Source organism: Mirounga leonina, unplaced genomic scaffold (genome assembly GCF_011800145.1).
Source record: "Mirounga leonina isolate KUSES-001 unplaced genomic scaffold, KU_Mleo_1.0 Mir_82, whole genome shotgun sequence".
Taxonomy (NCBI): domain Eukaryota; kingdom Metazoa; phylum Chordata; class Mammalia; order Carnivora; family Phocidae; genus Mirounga; species Mirounga leonina.
Window position 1 is genome coordinate 32,485,426 of NW_023270825.1, and position 21,878 is coordinate 32,507,303.

The 21,878-nt window shown below is 35.9% G+C and overlaps 1 protein-coding gene across 6 annotated transcripts in view; it reads right to left on the reverse strand.

Annotated features, from left to right (window-relative positions):
• RAD51B (RAD51 paralog B) overlaps positions 1-21,878 on the reverse strand; it is a 561,756-nt gene that overhangs the window by 498,300 nt on the left and 41,578 nt on the right. Inside the window, exons 8-9 of one of the 6 annotated variants that reach the window (XM_034993403.1) lie at positions 20,879-21,032; positions 16,817-16,851 (exon numbers count right to left, since the gene is read on the reverse strand). The exons of the other annotated variants lie outside the window; for them this stretch is intronic. Of the exons in view, the coding sequence (XP_034849294.1) occupies positions 20,898-21,032 (135 nt within the window). The 3' untranslated portion in view covers positions 16,817-16,851; positions 20,879-20,897. Of the gene's footprint in view, positions 1-16,816; positions 16,852-20,878; positions 21,033-21,878 lie in introns of those variants that run through there. 6 annotated transcript variants of the gene reach the window in all.

Sequence of the window (21,878 nt, forward strand, 5' to 3'; positions counted from 1 at the left end):
GAGCTGAGGAGAGAATGAGAAGGGGTAATCCTAAGGGAGGTGAAACTCAACTCTCAAAGCTGACTTTCAGCCAGCATTGCTAAGCTTATATTTCCTGACTTGCCAAAAATAACATTAGGGTCTTTTTGACCACAAGCGGTAAGGACTACAGCTTTTGGTTTCATCTAACTATAACCAATCCCCCTAAATATATCAGTCAAAGTGTGACGAGAATTTTTAAAACTCTATATCATGCACACATATTGCAGAAAGCAATACCCAAATGTGGACTGCCTAGTCTGATCCTTAATGTTGCTCCACTTCACAGAACTCCTAGACTCAGGAAATGTAATGTTCTTTGTAAGAGGTACTCTTTGCTAGTAAACAAAAAGCAAAGGTTGGAGTCAACTATATGGGCTCAATGCTTACACAAAGTTGTTCCTAAGAAAAACTTGGCAAAAACCTCAGTCATAATTCATTAACAGATGAGACATTTTTAAAAACGATTAATACTAAAGAAATTTGATCATTTTACAGATTGGGCTCACTATTTCATAAGGATCTCATCTTTTATTCAGCATTAACATTGTAAAGGAAGAACTATTTCAAATTCAGATCTACAATACATAATATAATTCATTATATAAGACTATCTTCAGATTTAGGTCTATGCTTTTCCACTTGATTTCTAATTGGTACCTAATCCAAGTTACTGCATAAATCTAGCACTACACAAATCTAGTGAAATATAAAAAAAAAATTAAATGGTATTATTATTCTCAATAGCCAAGATACAGAAACAATCTAAGAGTTTGCCAACTGATGAATGGATGAAGAAGACATGGGGTGTGTGAATATTATTCAGCCATGAGAAAGAAGGAAATTCTGCCATTTGTGACAACATGGATGAACCTGGAGGACATTGCGCTAAGTGAAATAAGACAGAGAAAGACAAATACTTTATGATCTTACTTATACGTGGAATATTAAAAAAAAAAAAAGGTTGGATTCATAGAAACTGAGAGTAGAATAGTGGTTAGCAGAAGCTGGAATGGAGGAAATGGGGAAATGTTGGTCAAGAGCACAAGTCTTCAGTTATAAGATAAATAAGTTCTAGGGATCTAACTTCCTACAAAAGGAAAAAGAAGTATCTCTGGCCTCCAAGAATCTGTTTAACCTGATTATTACTTCCCCTTCAACCTAATAGGTATTTATTTGCCTCATAGAAGAAAAAGTCTGGAAGCAGAGCGTCCAGGGCTGACATCCAATGACACCAACATCCTTAGCACTTTAGTTTATTACATCACGGGCACAAGATAGTTGCTGCTCCTTCAAGGCAAAAAGGGATAAGCATTGAAGGACCATGCCAGAATATCACTTCTCTTTTATCTGTTAAGTAAAAGCTTTCCTAGAAGCTTCCTTCTCCCCACTAAGAAGCCTTCCCTTAAATGTTGTAGCAAACTGTATTTTCGAAATAGGCCACACCAATATATTTATCCCATCCCACACATTCTTTTCATGGTGTGATAGAGATCTCTAAGTGAGAGGTCATGTCCTCTCCCTTTGCACCTGGGTGGGGACTTGTGACGGTGTCAACCAACAGAGTACAACAGAAATGATGCTATGTGACTTCTGAGGCAGGGTCATAAAAAGAATGCAGCTTCCATCTGGGGCTCTCTCCCTTGGGAAACTCTCAGAACCCAGTGAACATGTTGAGACCAAGTATAAATGTTGCAGCTGGGCCCCTGGCAGACACAAGCATTAAATGCCAAACAGCGTGAACAAGTCTTCGTAAGATTCCAGCCCCCAGTCTTAGAGTCTTCTAGCTGAGGCCTCAGACATCATGGAGTAGAAATAAGCTGTTCCCATTGCCCCATCTGAATTCCTGACCCATATGAGAAATAATAAGTGCTAATCATTGCTTTAAGTCACTACATTTTGGAATAATTTATTAAGCAGCAATAAAGAACTGAAACAGGTATCATTGGCCAGAGCTGGGTTACATGGCTACCTCCTGCTGCCAAATTACCTGGGAAATCAGGGAACTAGACTGCCATGAACTTTTAGCTAAGTTGGACACACTGCCACGGAAACACAACCAGGGTTCTAGTAACAAGTGGAAGATGGAAACTAACAGTACCTGCCACAACCACTTACTTAAAACTTACTATTTCCTATCTTATATCATGTTGATCTTTTCTTAACTACATGTTTTATATCCACTAATAGATAATATAAGAGTCTTGAAAGCAAAGACTATTTCATTACAAAATGCTTTCAATGGTGGTTACTCTAAAAATATTACCTATTTAACTTCTGAAGGGAAATATTTAGGTTACACTTTAGAAAGAACTTCTAGGTCCTAGAAACTGTGAGGTTCTGTGCATTTATTTCAAAACGCACAGAAAAAATTTTATAATTTTTTCCTAGAGTTTTTTTTTTTCTTCAGAATAATCTCTCTGGGAAAGTGCTGGAGCAGCTGAACAAATGAATAAGCTTTGAAGATCCCTTCTGGTATACAGACAAATATCAACTGATTCCAGAGTTAGAATGAGTCGGTGCAACGGTATCTGGAAATTCTGCCCAAAGCTGGCCAACAAAGGCACTCGCCCAATCCTTTATGTAGAGATAAACATTGGTGTGGGCTAATTAACAATCGCAGGGTACTTTGTAAACATAAAGTGTTAAATATTTATTTTTAAATAATCACATTTAGGGCGCCTGGGTGGCTTAGTTGGTTAAGCGACTGCCTTCGGCTCAGGTCATGATCCTGGAGTCCGGGGATCGAGTCCCACATCGGGCTCCCTGCTCGGCAGGGAGTCTGCTTCTCCCTCTGACCCTCCTCCCTCTCATGCTCTCTGTCTCTCATTGTCTCTCTCACAAATAAAGTCTTAAAAAAAAAAAAATTAAATAATCACATTTATCACTAAATGATAATTTATTCTTAGTATAGCAGGAACCTCACTGTAACTCCCAAAATGACACTAGCCCCTAAGTACTCCAGACCACTCATGATTTTTACTGAGTCAATGCCTCTACTTCTTTAAGTAATAAGAATAATAATATAGAAACCAGACGAAATTGCAATTTAATTTTAAAATAAACTTTAACACTAGTCAGAAGACTTTCCAAAATTTCTATTTTAGCTAACCAGAAGTTAAGTGCATTATCTAAATTTCAAAAACCCTGATTCAACATTCTAATAACTGAAGTTGAACACAGACACTAATTCAAGTTCAGTTGGTTATGAAAATATCGACTAATACTCACACAGTGCTTCAGAATTTACAGTCCTTTCATAGATATGTAAGTATATATATTCCTATAAAATTACTACATACGAAAGTGCTTTGTGAACCGTAAAAACCTCTATAAATGTTAGTAATCTAGCAATATGTTTATTATTATTCATTTACTAACATTATTAGTAATAACAATATTAAGCCTTATGAAGCAGGAGCTTTTTTTTATCCCCTTCCTACAGATAAGGATACTAAGGCTCAGAAATGAGAACTGACTGATCCACAATCTCATAGCTAGTTGAAATGCATTTGATTCTGAAAATCACATTTTCTGACTTGAAATTCTAGGTACTTTCACTGCATCATACTGTTTCTATAAAATGTTTACTTTTCAAAGCGTGGTTCCCAGAGACTGGAAGAGAGAGGTAAGAGGAAAGGTCTATAGTTGGACAGAGAACTGTCATTTCCACGGCTGTAGGGCAGGCCTAGCCCATGTTATTGGACAACCCAGTAAACTAAGCTAAAGATCACAAAGCAAAACAAAAAAAGAGATTCATTCAATATAGTCTAAGAAATAAAATCAATTTTAATAACTTTAAGCTAAGAGCATTAAAAAAACCTTTTCACATTATAACATTTTTAGTATTTCTTGAAAATACTTCACTTTGGTCCTCATAACTACAAGCATTGCTTTATTCCAGTTCAGGTCATAGCTGTCCCTCCCTCAAACATACACACTAAAGGTCCTTTGAGTCATGATGCTTATAAAAACTACCTTAAGCTGTAAGTTCCTAGGAACTTTTAATTAAATTCATGAACAGCCAATTTTACTGGACACATCTGGCCATGAAACTAAAATGTCTCCTGTCCAGTCACAGCACGTATCGAGTTTTCATTAAATCTCAAAGCAGAATATTAGGAGGTTGTCTGTACTTCAGATGTTTCCCAAGAGAGGTCCAAAATACAATTATTTAGGAATTATTTTCCTAAAACAGCATACTTATCCCAGGACTTAAGCTACAAGGTTGCCAATTCCAGCTTGAGAATACAGAAACCCAACAAGTCTTTAGCATATTCACTGGCAGATAAAAGGCATTAATTATACTCCTAGTATACATGTATGATTTATATGTAGGTAAAAAAAACAATCAAAGCTGAAAAAGCAATCAAATACTTGCAAGTATGCAAGTATTTCTCTTACTTGAAATAGAGATACCACTCACATAGAGGCACTCGCACACAGCAGTCAAAGCATAAAGCCAAGTGTGAGACTTTCTATTGAAAAAAGGCTTGGAAGAGAGAATTCTAAGTACTGAACAGCTTTTAGTATAACAATAAAAAGCAAGGGAGCAGAATAATTTTGACTATTTTAAGGAGCAGTGTTCCATTGTGAATAAGAACACGTGCGTTGGAATCAGATCTGAGTTCAAACCCCACCCCTTCCACTTACTAGCTGTGTAATTCTGGGAAAGTTATTTAATCCTTATAAACCTCAATTTCTTCAACTATAAAACAGGAATAATATAACCTACCTCACAAAGTTACTTAAAGTATTAAATGAAAAATGTTTGAAATATACTCACTACGAAACCTGAAACAAAAGTAAATCCTCGATAAAGTATAGTTATTATTAACAGCCGTTTAAGCTTGTAGATTATTTACTTAAACTAGAACAATTTCAACAACTACTTACTTCTGCCAGTAAACTAATTAACACAAACTCCAAGACACTAAATAAGGTCCTTGATCTTTTTTTTTTTAAGATTTTACTTATTTTTTGACAGAGAGACAGCGAGAGAGGGAACACAAGCAGGGGGAGTGGGAGAGGGAGAATCAGGCTTCCCACAGAGCAGGGAGCCCGATAGGGAGCTCGATCCCAGGACCCTGGGATCATGACCTGAGCCAAAGGCAGACGCTTAACGACTGAGCCACCCAGGCACCCCAAGGTCCTTGATTTTAAAAGGGACTTCAAAACCAAAACATTTATGAGCAAAATTTAATTTTAAAATTTAAATTTAGAATTCAAAGTTAAATTTTAAAAATTTCAAACTATTAATGGTAAGAACAAGAGCCTTTGCTCTCTTTCTAACCCTACACATTTTTCACTCCTATGACCATCAAGACAGTCTTAGGATTAAAGAGCTACCATTTGATTTAAATGTTTTACTTTTAATAAAACATCTCCCAGCAAAGACTGAATCAACACTAAGAGAATCAAAACAAATAAGAAAATGTGAAATTGATAAGATTATATCTTTTTTAATAGTAAGGATAAACAAAAGGCAAAAAATGCGCAGGGAACAAACTGTTCAAATGAGAAATATCTAATTTTTCATATCTTCTATTTTAAATTATCTTATTTGTATTGGAAGGCAAAACCTTTAAACTACAGCTGTTACATATTTACATAGACTCTTAAATGTATAGAAAAAATTTTTAAATCTTACAAAGTTAATTAACTGCCTACTTCAATTCTTATAATCAATAACGGAAAACCTTCTAACTGGGGTGAAGTTGTTTTCTGTTTTAAAACTAAAAGTTAAAACTAATAGTTCGGGGGTGCCTGGGTGGCTCAGTCGTTAAGCGTCTGCCTTTGGCTCAGGTCATGATCCCAGGGTCCTGAGATCGAGCTCCGCATTGGGCTCCCTGCTCGGCGGGAAGCCTGCTTCTCCCTCTCCCACTCCCCCTGCTTGTGTTCCCTCTCTCGCTGTGTCTCTGTCAAATAAATAAATAAAATCTTTAAAAAAAAAAAAAAACTAATAGTTTGAACTCTATTAAAATTATGAACTATCAGAGGAATTAATTTACTAACTTAATAAACTTGTAACAAGGAGAAACTTAGCATGTCTGACTCCATATTCCGTCTACTTCCCTTGCTGCTGTGACCTATAGCTTAGGAACTTCTGATTAGCCCTGATACATAAGCACGTTAATCATCGAAGGAATTTTGCTCATGGCTGAGATTTGCAAAACTGCTTTTTTTACCCAAAACCTATCTCACTTTAGGAGATAAGGAAGTATGTACAGAAATGACCGTGCTATGCTTAAGATTTACAGGAACACATGAGAGGTTCCTATACTGAAAGATCAACTGACCAAGGACAAAGAAGTTACACGATCATCCTCCGATGTCTACAGTCACCTTTTGACTCCAACCCCCAATGCTTCTGAGCCGAGAAGGATGTGATCAGAGACATACTTTGAGAAAACTACGTAGCAGTGGTGTGTACCTATACAGAAAAGAGATAAGCAGACCAATTAAGATATTGCAGTAGTAATCCCAGAAAGAAGTAGCAAGTGATATTATTCAGTTACGCAAATGATTTCTTAAGGAATCTTTGACAAATCACCTCATTTGTCTGCATCCTTGTTCTCACATGAAAATTAAAGTTTTCCACTCAGCCACCTTAAGACCTTCAATTGGAAAATTTTACAAACACATCAAGGCATTGTGTAACATACGTAAAATAACACTAAAGACTATGACCTGCAACTTGCTTTCATTTCTAACTTTTTCTTAGCAACGTAACTTTGGAATTATGCTTGTGCTTTATCGGTTTAATCACTATCTGTCTCTAAAAAAGCACTCTCTTTCTGAATAAAAATATACAATAAGGATCAAGATTAGACATCATAGAGGTGTCTGGCTAGCTCACTCAGTAGAGCATGTGACTCTTGATCTCGGAGTTGTGAGTTTGAGCCCTACATTGGATGTAGAGATTACTTAAAAATAAAATCTTAAAAAAAAAAAAAGATTAGACATGATAGAGTTTAGAGCCTATGAAGGTCTAGCTACCTACCTTTATTTCTCTCTGTGTAATCTATAGTCCAAAGTAAAGGACAGAGAAGGGCTACAAGCTACTTACATAACTGCTAGAAGCCGAAAAAGAACAGTGGACAAGATACAGGTTTCCCCTATTATCCAAGAGTACAGCATTCCTATGAAACCTTTCATAACCCAAAAAGGCATAAAGTGAAGAAGCAATTACTATTAATTTATATGGAAAAAGTTTTGAGCATTCCCAGACCCAAAAAATAATCTCTCTTAGGTTTTTCTGATACCTTAGGACACATCTTGCTAACAGATGCACAAAATAAATTGAGATAAAGCACAGATGCCCACAGACACAGTTCAAAGCTCTGGGGGCTTGATGCTGAAATGTTGAGTGTAGTTCGGGGAGAAGGAGCTGGGCGGGGCTGCTCTCCCTGCTCGGGTACACGCAGCCTCTATAAGGGTTCACTGTAAAACAAATGCTGAATGCTATTTTCACTTTTCATCTTTTTTCATAAAAGTGAAAATCCTCTGAAAATACTTCTTTCGGTTAGCAAAAATACAGACTTTCAAAATGTGGAGGATACTTGTACTTATTTCATTCTCCATTATACCAGAAAGCTATCTGTCTCCCACAATTTACTATTTATAAAAGCCTTAAGGACAATGTTTTATCTTTATGACCTCATAGTGCCTCGCAGAGTTCTGTACACAATTGCTAAAGATTGAATTAAAAAGAAAAAGAAGTCAGAGATCCAAAGAATAAGTAAGTTAACCAGGCAGTATGAGGGTCCAGCAATAACAGCATGCATCAAAAAAACAGCTAGAAGAGGGTACAATGGTAACACATGATGTTTCTGTCTGAGAAACTTACAGCTTTGTGAAAAATATTTGGAGAAAAGATAAAATATACCAAGCATCTGGAATGAGGTAACTCTTCAAATTAATAATTAATGGCTACCTTTTACTGAATGTGTCAAACGTTGTGCAAAGAACATTAGAGACATTATCTCATTTAATCTTCACACCCCCATGAGTCAGATATTATTATCCCTGTTTTTCAAGTGGGAAACTAAGAGCTGGAGCTAGGATAAATAACTTACTCAGGGTCATAAAACCAGCAAACAGTGAGGCTATGATTCAAACCAACATCTAACTCCAAAGCCACTCTTAACCACCAGGAACCCAGATGATGACACTGAACGTGATGAGAAGTAATCAGGTACTGAATATATTCAGCTAGATTTGCTGAAAGATGACGAGCAGTGTGAGGTAATATCTATATGACCAGATGACTAAATCAGTGAGATGCAATGCTTTAGCAAAAGTAAATTCCCTTCTGGCCACTACTTTCTTTCTCTAGATACAACCAATGGCATTTCTCTATGAGCTGCCAGAGCCAATTTATGCATATAAAAGCACCTCAAACCACTCTTTTTTTTAACTTTTTATTCTGAAATAATCTTAGACCCACCAAACAAGTTACAAAAAGAGAGTTCCTTTATGCCCTTCAACCAGCTTCTCCTAATGTTAACATCTTCTACAACCATAGTACAATTATCAAAACCAGTAAGAGTAATGCAATACTAGTGACTAATTTTGCCAGGTTTGAGCAATTACAAACAAAGCTTCCATAAATATTCTTGCACATATCTATTGATGCCCTGTGTGTCAGGGGTCCTCAGGACTACTTTCTGGGAGAGATTCACTAAAAGGACTCACAGGTCTCAGAAAAGCTGTTACACTCCATGATGGCTTATTACAGCAAAAGGATACAGACTGAAATAAGCAAAGAGAAAAGGACATGAGCAAAGTCCAGTAGAAACCAGGCACAAGCTTCCAGGTGTCATCCCATAGTGGAGTTGCATGGACGTGCTTAATTCTCCCACCTACGATGTATGACAACACATGCCAAGTGATGTCAATGAGGAAAGCTTGCCCAAGCCCTGGTGCCCAGAGGTTTTACTGGGGGTCAGTCACAAGGCATCCAGGACCTGCATGACTAACCACAGCTTTCAGATTCCAGTCCCCAGAGCAAAAATAGGTGTTCACCATAAATCAAATGGTTTGCATTAACTATCTGATCCAACCGGTACTGTGTAATCCAAGGCCTCAGGCATACAAAAACACTCTTTTTAGAAAGAATATTCCAAGAGCTCAGAATCTGTCTCCCAGGAGCAAGCCAAGAGCCAATCTTGAAGCCAATCTTGAAGCCTTTCTCAGGAACATGCTGGGTTTGGGCAACCCACATCAGCTGAGTTAATCCTTCCTTACACAACCTGTGAGTGCATTTCTGGGCTCTCATTCATTTTAACAATGACATGATATTGTATTATCTGGATGTACCACCACTAATTTGGCCAATTACCTACTTATTAACCTTCAAGCTATTTCTAGCTTTTGGCTCCTCTCAACAATAAAAACAAAGTTTTAGAAATTATAAAGAGCTACACAAAAGAAAATACAATTTTCTGGGGCGCCTGGGTGGCTCAGTTGGTTAAGCGACTGCCTTCGGCTCAGGTCATGATCCTGGAGTCCCTGGATCGAGTCCCGCATCGGGCTCCCTGCTCGGCAGGGAGTCTGCTTCTCCCTCTGACCCTCCCGACCCTGTATCTCTCTCTGCCCCTTCCCCCTGTTTGTGAGCTCTCTCTCTCTCTCTCTCTCACAAAGAAATAAAATCTTAAAAAAATAAAATAAAATATAAAATAATAAATATACATATTTCCATTCATTTTTCTGTAAACAGCTTTAAACGTTTAATGAACATTAATATTTCAAAAGAAACCTTGTTATGCAATACATTAGAGCAATGCATAGTCCCAAAACGCACATAATCAAGAACATAGATGACTACAACAGAAAAACTGTTTATAATCACATCTCAGGAAAATAATTTGGATTTTAACAACAACTTTCAATAAAAATAAGACTATCCTTCTTAGATTGTTTAGAGTATACCCAAATTTTTCTTGATATACCACTTTTCTAAATATCATTAACTGGTACTAGTTCCCATATACTAGAAAATATTTATACAGTATCAAGAAATGAAGGTAGAACAAGATAGAGGGGAAAGAGACAAAAAACTTCAATGCTACTCATATACCAACAATTGAAATTAATTCGTTGAATTCTCTGAGACAGTAAAAATTAGACCTTAGCATTGCGTGCATTTTTTTGCATCTGGGTTGGCTTGTTCAAAAATACAAATTTGAAGCATTTTTTTTTTTAAGATTTTATTTATTTATTTGACAGAGAGAGACACACAGCGAGAGAGGGAACACAAGCAGGGGGAGTGGGAGAGGGAGAAGCAGGCTTCCCGCAGAGCAGGGAGCCCGATGTGGGACTCGATCCCAGGACCCTGGGATCATGACCTGAGCAGAAGGCAGACGCTTAATGACTGAGCCACCCAGGCGCCCCTGAAGCATTTTTGAAGAAGCATTTTGAAGGTTAAAGTCCTTTTATCTAAGCAATGCATTTTTATTCCCCTTTATTCAAATAGTTTATAAAACTCTAAGATGGAAAGCAAAGCAAATTAACAAAAAACAAAGCTAATGTGGCATACTATAAAAAACAGGGCAAGAACATCAGTAGTAAACATAAAAAATTCAAATTACGTTTAAAAAGATAAAGCAAAATTTTCAAATGGATGGAAGCTATATATGTAGTAAGTATATTTTCATAATCCTTAATTATAACTTTTTTTTAACTTTTCAGGTCCCCTCACAATACCCTTAAAATTAGGTCCATCTTACTTAGGCAATAGGTACATGTTCTAGTAACCCAAACTATTACTACTTATCACCATTTAACCAATTACTTTCCTTATTCAGCTTGAGAAAGAAAACTTTACTTTCAGCCCCTCTTCACACATGTTGAAGTTAATATACAACTCTGTGTTATTATTTCAGGGTCCCATATACACATTTTTTTTTTTAAGATTTTATTTATTTATTTGACAGAGAGAGATACAGCGAGAGAGGGAACACAAGCCGGGGGAGAAGGAGAGGGAGAAGCAGGCCTCCCGCAGAGCAGGGAGCCCGATGCGGGGCTCGATCCCAGGACCCTGGGATCATGACCTGAGCTGAAGGCAGACGCTTAATGACTGAGCCACTCAAGCGCCCCCCCCCCATATATGCTTTTTTTAAAATGGAGATATAACTGACATTGTATTAGTTTCAGGTGTACAATATAATTCAGTAATTGTAATTTTATTAGGTGTTACTTCCTAAGTATTACTTGTCCGCAGTATGAGGCCCTGGAAATCAGAGAAATAGAAGACACAATCCTGTCTTTAAGAGGTTTATAGTTCATTATCATTCTGTAGATCTCAGGAAAAAAACATAATCCTACAGTAGAAAAAAATCCCAGAACCAGCATCTAAAAAGATCTTGCATTCTACTATCTGTCCTCTCCTATGCTAAGTATTCTTGAACAAGTCAGGTCACTACCCAGCCTCAGTGTCATCTGTAAAATGAAACCGCTGATCAAAGTGACCTTAAAAGTCCTTTTGGCAAGAAATCCTATTATTTTAATCTGATACATAATTTATAATATGTATAATAACTATTCTGCCTATGGTAATCAGAAGTCAGTGATAACAGGCAACATGAATAACTATAATCGCAATTTATTTTACACAAGCAATATTTAAATTCTTCTCTTCTGTTATTTTCAACCAGTATATATGAACACTTTTAGAGCCTTCAGTTTTTTTCTAATACTAGCATGGACACACTTTAAAAAGACAAAGATTCTCCATCTTACATCCCAATAGCAGAATGTCCCTTATACCTCTGGAATAAACTTCAGGAAATAAGATTCTACAAGATTTATACTGAATCTCTCAAACTGTAGTCTATAAATATGTTCAATGGTCTGTAAATCCTGAGAATTTTTAACTTTTATGTTTTCATTTCAATGATGACCTGAAAATATTAGTACAGACACTTTATAATTGAAAACTGCCACATGATGTCAGTGTCTGTTTTCAATCAAATGGTGCCAAGTAGTATCACTTTAATTGTCAGGGACTAATGAGAAAAGAGCAATGGCAGACTTTAAATGTATATGCATTCACACCCAGGTGAGGGCCAAATGATGTCACCCTTTAAACAGAAGAAGGTTCTGTAGTAGCTCAAATAGAGAAAAGAGGTGGGAAAGTTGAGTCATCACATGAACTACAGTAGAATATATATATATTATATATATATATATTCCAAAAGAACCTGTACCGTAAGTTATTTATATTGCAAGCAATAATTTGATTTAGCAAATTATCATCTATCAGAGTAATTAATTTGAATAGTACTGTGTTGTTTGTAAATGCAACCCACTTTTATGGTTTCATAGTGTGATTTGATATAAAGTTATTAGCTTGTTTTATAAATCTGTCTATTTCTATGACATTAAGATAAAACTGAAGTCAATAATGGGAGTTCATGAGACTATTACTTGCATTTAAAATTGAGTCAATGCCTTAACTAGTTTGAGGAAATACTGCTTTTATGAGTAGACTACTCTATTCCCTTCCTCCTAATTCTATAAATTGCTGGACTGTGGTAGCACCAGCCCTGGGTGCTTAGCCTAGGGAGAAGGGAGAAGGGTCCATCCAGATCAGGGGTTGACAAACTATGACCCATGGGTCAAATCTGGCCCTCCACCTGTTTTTGTAATCGAAGTTTTATTGAACCACAACCATACCCATTTGTTTGCAAATGGTTTATGGCTACTTTCAAGCTATAATGGTAGAGCTGAATAGTTGCCACAGAGACAGCACAGTCCACAAAGCGTAAAATATTACTATCTGGCCCTTTACAGAAAAAATATGCTGACCAGTGGCCCACAAGAGCTAACAGGGCAAAATGAGAATGGGCCCACTGGCATTTGAAAGTCCTGGAGCAAGCAAATGGGAAACAAAGTATTACCATTTCTGGAAGAGAGATAGTAAGAGTCTCTCATCTGTAAAATGAAGGTGTTAAATATTAGTTATATGCTTACAGCATTTTCCACTGATCATTTGTTAAACTGTATGTGAGGCTCTGTGCTAAGTATTTAATTTAATTCAAAAGAACAACCAGTTTCTACCATCAGGGGAAACTTTTTTTTTAAGTATCATCCTCAAAGTGTTTTTTAGAACTTTATTTAAGTAATCTCTACCCCCAACATGGGGCTCAAACTCACAACCCTGATATCAAGAGGCTCATGCTCCTCTGACTAAGCCAGCCAGGTGCCCCATCCTCTAAATTTCTAAGGATCTATTGAAAACTATCACTATATCACTGTTTTAAAGTTGGGCAAGTCCCCCTGGGAAACTGAAAGATGTAAAAGTTACAGTTACACAGGTAGTAAATGGAGGAGTCTAAACTCTAACCAGGTCCATTTGACTCCAAACCCCATGCTAAAAACTGCTGTAAAGTACAATTCTTCTAATATTGTAAAAGTCTGTGAGGAGAAAAATTCTCCTCACCCAAAATCCTCCAGCAAGTAAAAACTATCTTTGAGGTAAGTTTTGGAGCAATTTGATTTTTCAGAGACAGCGTCCACAGACATTAAAAAAAATAAGGCATTAAAAAATGTGCGTGTGTGGAGGGGAGGGTGTATCCCCTCTACTTGCTTACCTGAAATTCTGAGAGAACCAGAGCACTGGCTGCCACGACTGATCACTCACCAAAGCAGAATTTACCCTTAATGTGTCTTTATTAAGGTACATAGAAGTCTACTGTCCTAATGCTTTGTATACATTTAAAAACATACATAAAATATAAGTTTTAGAGGTAAAAAGTAAATACGGATTTTCCAATTTTTTTTTTAAAGATTTTATTTGACAGAGAGAGACACAGCGAGAGAGGGAACACAAGCAGGGGGAGCGGGAGAGGGAGAAGCAGGCCTCCCGCGGAGCGGGGAGCCCAATGCAGGACTCGATCCCAGGACCCTGGGATCATGACCTGAGCTGAAGGCAGACGCTTAACGACTGAGCCACCAGGTGCCCTGTTTCCAATGTTTTATTCCAAAATCCCAATGTATCGTCTTATGTCCACCATATGAACACACTGCTTTGGAGATCGGTGAAGACAATGCTTTCCCTTTGGCAAGTAGAGATAAGACTTGAAATGCAAATGAACCATAGACCTAAGATGTTGGTGAAAATAAATTTGCTGAAATGGTGTAAATGATTTGTTTCTTATTAGAGGAAAAGAGCTAGAATACAGGACTGCACCACAGTGCGGTGGTTGTTGGAATTTGCAGAAGTGTAATTAGCAGCAAAAATCCAACTTGGTGATTCCATCAGACTTGTCTCTACTGCATATTCTCTGAGCAATTGTTTATGTCTCTCATAACAGTATCAATAAATTAGATGGCTTATGGACACTATGTATTTTTTTAATATTGGGTTTCCTAGGTTGCCATATTATAAAATAAATGCTTCCTAATTTAAATACTCTTAGCACAGTACAAGTTTCCCCCTTTTCAAGGCTGCAAGACTACCCATTTGGAGCAAATAATCTTCTTCTGTAGACAATGAAATAAATGGATCTAGTCAAATACATCTAACTTGTACATAGGATTGAGGCATCCCAGTAATATCAAGGGGATGAACATGAATGTTATTCTCTATTACCTAAACTTTTAGAGGAATCATGTCTATGAAGTCCCAAGAAATTAAATAATTATGGAAACATTTCACTTAAGTAGTAAAAATAGACCATGTGTCTATTGAAAACTTGTATCTGCTACCATTTTAAGACAGAAACATGAGAGGCACCTGGGTGGCTCAGCCGATTAAGCGTCTGTCTCTTGATTTTGGCTCAGGTCATGATCTCAGGGTTGTGAGATCGAGTCCATGTCTGGCTCTTGCTGGGTGTGGAGCCTGCGTTTAGGATTGTCTCTCTCCCTCTCCCTCTGCTCCTTCCACCTTCTCCCTCTCTTAAAAAATAAACAAACAAAAAATAAGACAAGAACATGAACTGAAGCTTAAAATATAATGATATACTTTATTAGTGTCCCAAATATGGTGAAATCGATCAAATATCTCACAAACATCATAAAAAAGAAAGTTGTATATGTATAAGGTCCTTAGTGTAATGAATCATAAAAAACTTTTAAAAAGATGTTAGTATAACAAAATGTCAGAGGGGGAAATGGCCCTGCCTTGGTCTTCTGCAGCTTACACATGCTCTGGATATTCTCCTAAGTTACTACCTGAACATCTTAAAACTTTGAAAGAGGATCGAGTCACCCATGGCCACCAAATATCAGAACTTTAACACCCTTGGGGGGCCTGAAAGTCCCTAAAATTTAGAATTTTATGTGCTATATACTACTCCTTCTTCATCCCATTAAAAAAAAAAAGTTAGTGAAGTGTATACCCTATATAAACTACTGCAAAGAGCTTCTTTTTGTGACTTTCCACAGAACTAATAAAATATCTAGATCTAAATCTCAATTGAAATAATAATAACTTGTTATACAACACTAATGAAGAAAGAACAAAAGAAGACCTTGAGAGGTTAGTTTTTCTTCAACCCTGAGGGAGGACATTTCTTCTTACATCCTTACAAATAAATCATCTCCAGAAAGAACGCATGAATTTAAAATACAAGTTACTGATTTAACTTTTGAGGTTAAAACTATCTGAACTCAAAATGAGACATTTCAGCTTTTTAGAAATTTGCCTCCGCATTTTCATTAAGGATTACTATATTTCCAGCAATCGTTAATGTGCTGGCAGTGTTCACAAACTGTCCAAATATAATTAACTTTATAGACAAAGATATTCGTTAAAAAAAAAAAAAAGGAAACATGTTTCAGAAAGAAGAATTAGCAAGAGGCTAAGTATTGGGTTATGTTTCTTACCTATAAGTCTTCAGCAACTTGCTCCTATAACTCAACTGGAAAAAACCTACAAAACTGATTTTGAGGCTAGTATAATACAACATAAAATAAAACTTCAACAACTTGATATTGTCCCATAAATTCTGAAGACAACAGCAATTTTTTAAAAAGAAGGCTGTTGGCCAAAGCTTGAACTGCTGAACTAAAGTTAACTGATTAAACACACTTGGTAATTCTCTTTTCCTTGAGGTAACAGAAAGTTAGTATCAAAGAAGAAAGTTCTAAATCATAAGAGATCCTCTAGTGTAAGTGCTTCATTTGCTTTTTGTTGTTTCTTGAGGAAAAATTAACATATAATTTTAAAAACATGCCCTGTTTGGGTGTACAGTTCTGAGTTTCGAAGAACTTACACACTCATGTAGCCACACCACGATCAATACATTGACCATTCCCATCGTGCCAAAAAGTTTTCTCATACCCACTTGTAGTCAATCTCCTCACCTACCCACCCTGAGCCCCTGAAACCACAAACCCAATTCTCACTTCCATAACTCTGCCCTTTGCAGAATGTCATAAAACAAATCACATAAAATGTAGCCATTTGAGTCTGGCTTCTTTCATTTAATACAATGCTTTTGAGACTCATCCCTGTTGTTTATATCAGTAGTTTGTTCCTTCTTATTGCTGAGTAGTATTCTGCTATATGAATATTCCATTACTTGAATACGAATTTCTTTATTCATTCACCAGCTGATAAATATTCATGTTGTTTGTGGTATTTGGTGATAGTGAATAAAAGTACTAAAAACATTTTCATACAGATTTTTGCAGGAATATAATTTCTTTGCATTAAAAAAAAGAATAGGGGCGCCTGGGTGGCTCAGTTGGTTAAGCGACTGCCTTCGGCTCAGGTCATGATCCTGGAGTCCTGGGATTGAGTCCCGCATCAGGCTCCCTGCTTAGCGAGAGTCTGCTTCTCCTTCTGACCCTCTTCTTGTGCTCTCTCTCTCTCATTCTCTCTCTCTGAAATAAATAAAATAAAAATCTTAAAAAAAAAAAAAGAATACCTAGGGAGAGACTGCTGGGTAACATAATTAAAATGTTTAACTGTACAAAAAAACTGCCGAAGTGTTTTCCAGAGTGGCTACACCATTCAGCATTTACATCAGCACGGATGAGAGATGGACCTGCTCTACCCCCTCGTCAGCATCTGGCATAGTTAGGGTTTTGGTTTTGGTTTTTGAACAATTCTAATAGGTGTATAGCAGTATTTTGTTATGATTTTAATTTGCATTTCCCTAACAACTAATGATTGAGCATCTTTTTATGTGCTTATTTGCCATCTGTATATCTTCTTTGAAGTGTTTATTCACATCTTTTGCCCATTTAAAACATTAGACTGTTACTGAATTTTCATAGTTCTTATATTTCTAGTTACCAGTACTTTAACATATAAGTTATACAAATATTAACTACCAGTCTGTGGCTTGTCTCTTCATTTTCTTGAGTATCTGCAAAGAGCAGAAGTGTTAATTTATTTTACAGTTCCTGTTTTTGTATCACTAAGAAATCTCTGCCTTGCTCAAAGTGACAAAGATTTTCTCCTGTGTTTTCTTCTAGAAGTTTTATAGTTTTAGGTTTTATGTTATAGTGGATGATCCATTTGGAATTAGGTTTGTGCAATGTGTGAAGAATTGGTCAAGGTTTGTTTTTTACAAATAGATATCCAATTGTTCTAGCACCATTTGTTGAAAAACTATCCCTTTTCCATTAAATTACCTTACCTTCTTTGTTCAAAATTAACTGACCATAATCCATTTATTTTCTGGACTCTCTATTCTGTTCCACTGACCTGGGAATCTACCCTACCACCAATATAACACTGTCTTAATTACTGTGGCTTTATAGTAAGTCTTGAATTCAGAGAGTGGAAGTCCTCTATATTCCTTTTTATAAACTTTTGGCTTTTCTCAGTCTTCTGCTTTTCCACATAAATTTGACAGCTGCCTTGTTGATTTCTACCAAAAAGCCTACTGGGATTTTCATTGGGATGTGTGTTAAATACATAGAGCCATTTAGAAAGAAATGACATCTTGACAGTATTGAGTCTTCAATCCATAAGCATGATATGTTTCCATTTATCTAGGTCTTCTTTGATTTCTCTCATCAATGTTCTGTAGTTTTCAGCATAAAAATATTAGATATATTTTGTCTTATTTATCACTAAGTATTTCATGTTCTTGGTGCTCTTATGAAAGGTACACGTTTTCAATTTCAATTTCCAATTGTTCATTACTAGCATATAGAAAAGCAAGTGATTTCTGTGTAACCCATATCCTGCAACCATGCTAAAATTACTTGTTAGATTTAATAGTTTTCTTTTTTCTGTAGAATCTTTGGGTTTTCTACTAAAATTATATGATCTATGAACAAAGACAGTCTTATTTCTTCTTTCCTAACCTGAATGTACTTAAATTATTTTTCTTGCCATATTATGCTGGCTAGGATCTACAGTATATTGCTGATTAGAAATAGTAAGAGTGGGCTATCTTATCCTTGCTCCCAATCTTAGGAAGAAAGACTGTATTTTACCACTAAGTATAAGTTAAGTATGATGTTAGTTGAAGGGTTTTGTAGATGTCCTTTGTCAAGTTGAGAAAGTTCCCATCTACTCCTGCTTTGTTGAGAGTTTTCATCATGAACAGGTGATGAATTTTGTTGACTGCTTTTCTTTCCTGCATCTACTGAGATCTTTTTTTTTATGTTGATGTGATGGATTTTATATTTTAATGTTGCATTCAAAATGTACCTTGCATTCCTGAAAGCTCTACTCAGTCCCTTCTTATTTATTGCTGGATTTAATTTCCTAATACTTTGTTAAGGATTTCTGGGTTTATGTTTATAATGGACATTGGTCTGTAGTTTTCTTGTAAATTTTCAGGAAGACTTGTATAGAATTGATATTTCTCCTTTAAATGTTTGGTAGATATTACTGGTAAAACCATTTGGACCTAGAGTTTTCTTTGTGAGATTTTTAACTACAAATTCAATTTTTTAACAGATACAGGATGATTTAAGTTATCTATTTCTTTCTCAGTAAGTAGTCTGTGTCTTTCAAAGCATTTGTTCATTTCATCTCAGTTATCAAACTTAATGGAATAAAGCTATTCATAACATTCTCTTATTATCATTTAATGTCTATAGGATCTATAGGGATATCCCATCTTTCTTTTTTTTTTTTTAAGATTTTATTTATTTGGCAGAGAGAGAGACAGTGAGAGAGAGAGAACACAAGCAGGGGGAGTGGGAGAGGGAGAAGCAGGTTCTCCGCCGAGCAGGGAGCCCGATGCGGGGCTCGATCCCAGGATCCTGGGATCATGACCTGAGCCGAAGGCAGACACTTAACTACTGAGCCACCCAGGCACCCCTCCCCTCTTTCATTCTTGATATTACTAATTTGTTTTTTCTTTTTCTCTTGGTCAATTTGGGTAAAGTTTTATCAATTTTATTGGTCTTCTCAAAACACTAGCATTTTATTTCATTGATTTTTTTCTCTACTGTTTTTGTTTTCAATTATATTGATTTCTGCACTTTATTTCCTTCCTTCTGTTTATGTTGGGTTTAATTTATTCTTCTTTTTCTATTTCTTACAAGCTTATTGATTTGTAACCTTTCTTCCTCATATAAGCATTTAATTGTATAAATTTCCCTGTAAGCAGCGACTTAGCCACATTTCACAAATTTTGATATGTTGTATTTTCATCTTGATTTACTTGAAAATATTTTCTAAGTTCTCTTGTGATTTATTCTTTGCTTAATTACCAAATATTTGGGGATTTTCCAGATATGTTTGTATTAATGATTTCTAATTTGCTCTTCTTGTGGGTCAAAAAACATACACTGTACCATTTCAACCTTTTAAATCTGTTGAGTTTTATTTTATGGCCCAGAATACTGTCTATCTTGGTGAATATCTCATGTGTACCTGAATGAAATGCATTTTCTGCAAGCAGTGAGTGGAATGTTTTGTAAATGTCAATTAGATCAAGTTGGTTATGTTATTCAGGCTTCTGACTTTCTGGATTTAATTTGCTAACATTTTGTCTATTTTATCAATCACTGAGAGAGAAGACTGAAATCTTCATGCATGCATGCAGGCATCCTTGCATGCAAACATTTACAAATACATACAATGTGACAATCAAAATTAAGTATAGATTATACTTTTAGCTTTTCCCTACTTATTAAAAGTATTGCATGTTCACTGAAAAGAAATTTTAAAATTCAATAAAGTACTCATCCACCACCTAAAGGTGATTTTACTCTTTACTCTTATTTGAATGAAATGATATCTAGAGTGTCAAAGTACCAGGCATGGTCCTGGCCCTATCCACCATCTCAGATCCACAGCCAGAGGGCAGGCTGGAATGCTTGGCTTCCTGCCCACTCCTCAGAGGCCATCAGACATTCACTTATCATAGTTCTACTAAACTGAAATAGAATCTTTTCTACTTCCTGGCTTTCTGATACTATATAAATCTATAGATCTGATATATAGAGAGAGCTCTAAAGACTTTTCCAAGCTTAAGAATCTTAAGAATTCTTTTTCTTCCTATAAGATGCCAGGGTAATCTGAATACACCTCCTATATGATAAGACATTCTGCTATCTAATATTGTATTTTATTACTATTAGAAATAATAAACAATATTAAAGATAGGATCAAAATAAGGCTAAAAGCAAATATTAAATATTGAAGTGTAATACTAATATATATAAGATTAACTCAAGTCCAAAGAGAAAAGGAATATCTTCAATTCATACATTTGAAAATATTTACTGAGTGCCTACTGTGTGTTAAGCACTGTTCCTCCTGCTGAGAATAAAGCAGTGAAGAAAGTAGACAGTCCCCGTGACCACTCTACGGGGTGGAGGAGATACACACACAATCAACATAAATATATAACATGCTAGAAGGTGAAAACTGTAACAAAGAAACATAAAGCATAATAAGGGAGAAGGGGAGGCAGGGAGTGTGGTTAATACTTACATGGTCAGGAAAGTCCCCATTAATAAGATGACAGGAGAGAAGAAATCATATGGATATTCAGAGGGGGAAATATTCCAGACTGAGGAATAACAAATACTTCTTGAGGCAGGAATGGTTGTTGGAATGTTTGAGGAACTATAAAGAGGCATATGGTCTGTGATTTTGAAAGGGATAATAAATTAGATAGCGACATATTGTTTTCAGCTAGCTAGTTCCATGTGGAGTCGCCTATTCAAAGTACAGCTTAAAAACTTAAAAGTTCATGATTTTTCATTTAAATGAGGTAATTAGGCTAGGAAAATTCCCACACTTCCTAAAGGAAGTATTTTTCAAAATCCTTCTAAAACCAATACTAACTTGTCACAAAAACCACTACCATCCTGTGTTACAGAAGTGCATGTTATATTCTGCACTTATCTCTAAAGAGAACAACAAAGGCAAAGACAGAGAGATATGGAAATAATAAGTACCTATTCTTTCAGAGGGCACTAATAAAAACAAAGAAAAGCAGAGCCCTTTTCTCACTCAGGAAAATAAATAACCTCAGAAAAAAAATGAAAACATTAGCCTACAATTACTATTTAAAAGCAAATAAATACAACTTTTAAAAAGTGAATTTTCATATTTTATATAGGATTAAGTCAAGCAACCACTATGAATTAATAAAATAAGTATACATCCTTAACTTTTCCATTTAATCAAGTAACCCCACAAAATATTTTTAAATTCCCTTGGCCAGGGAAAACATGGATTTGGATTTATCATTTTAACCAACTATAATAAAATTTAAAAGATGAGCATCATCCGGGATAAACTTTACAGCCCTTGACTTCACCAGGAATTACATCATACAATCCAAAATACGAATTAAAAAGCCATTAAGAAATGTAGAACTTTTTATATGTCACATTTTCTCCTTTGACTTCTTGCTTGGGTTTATAAATCTCAAAGGCTGTGTGGTAGTTTACCATCTTGGTACATATTACAAAGATCCAAGCTT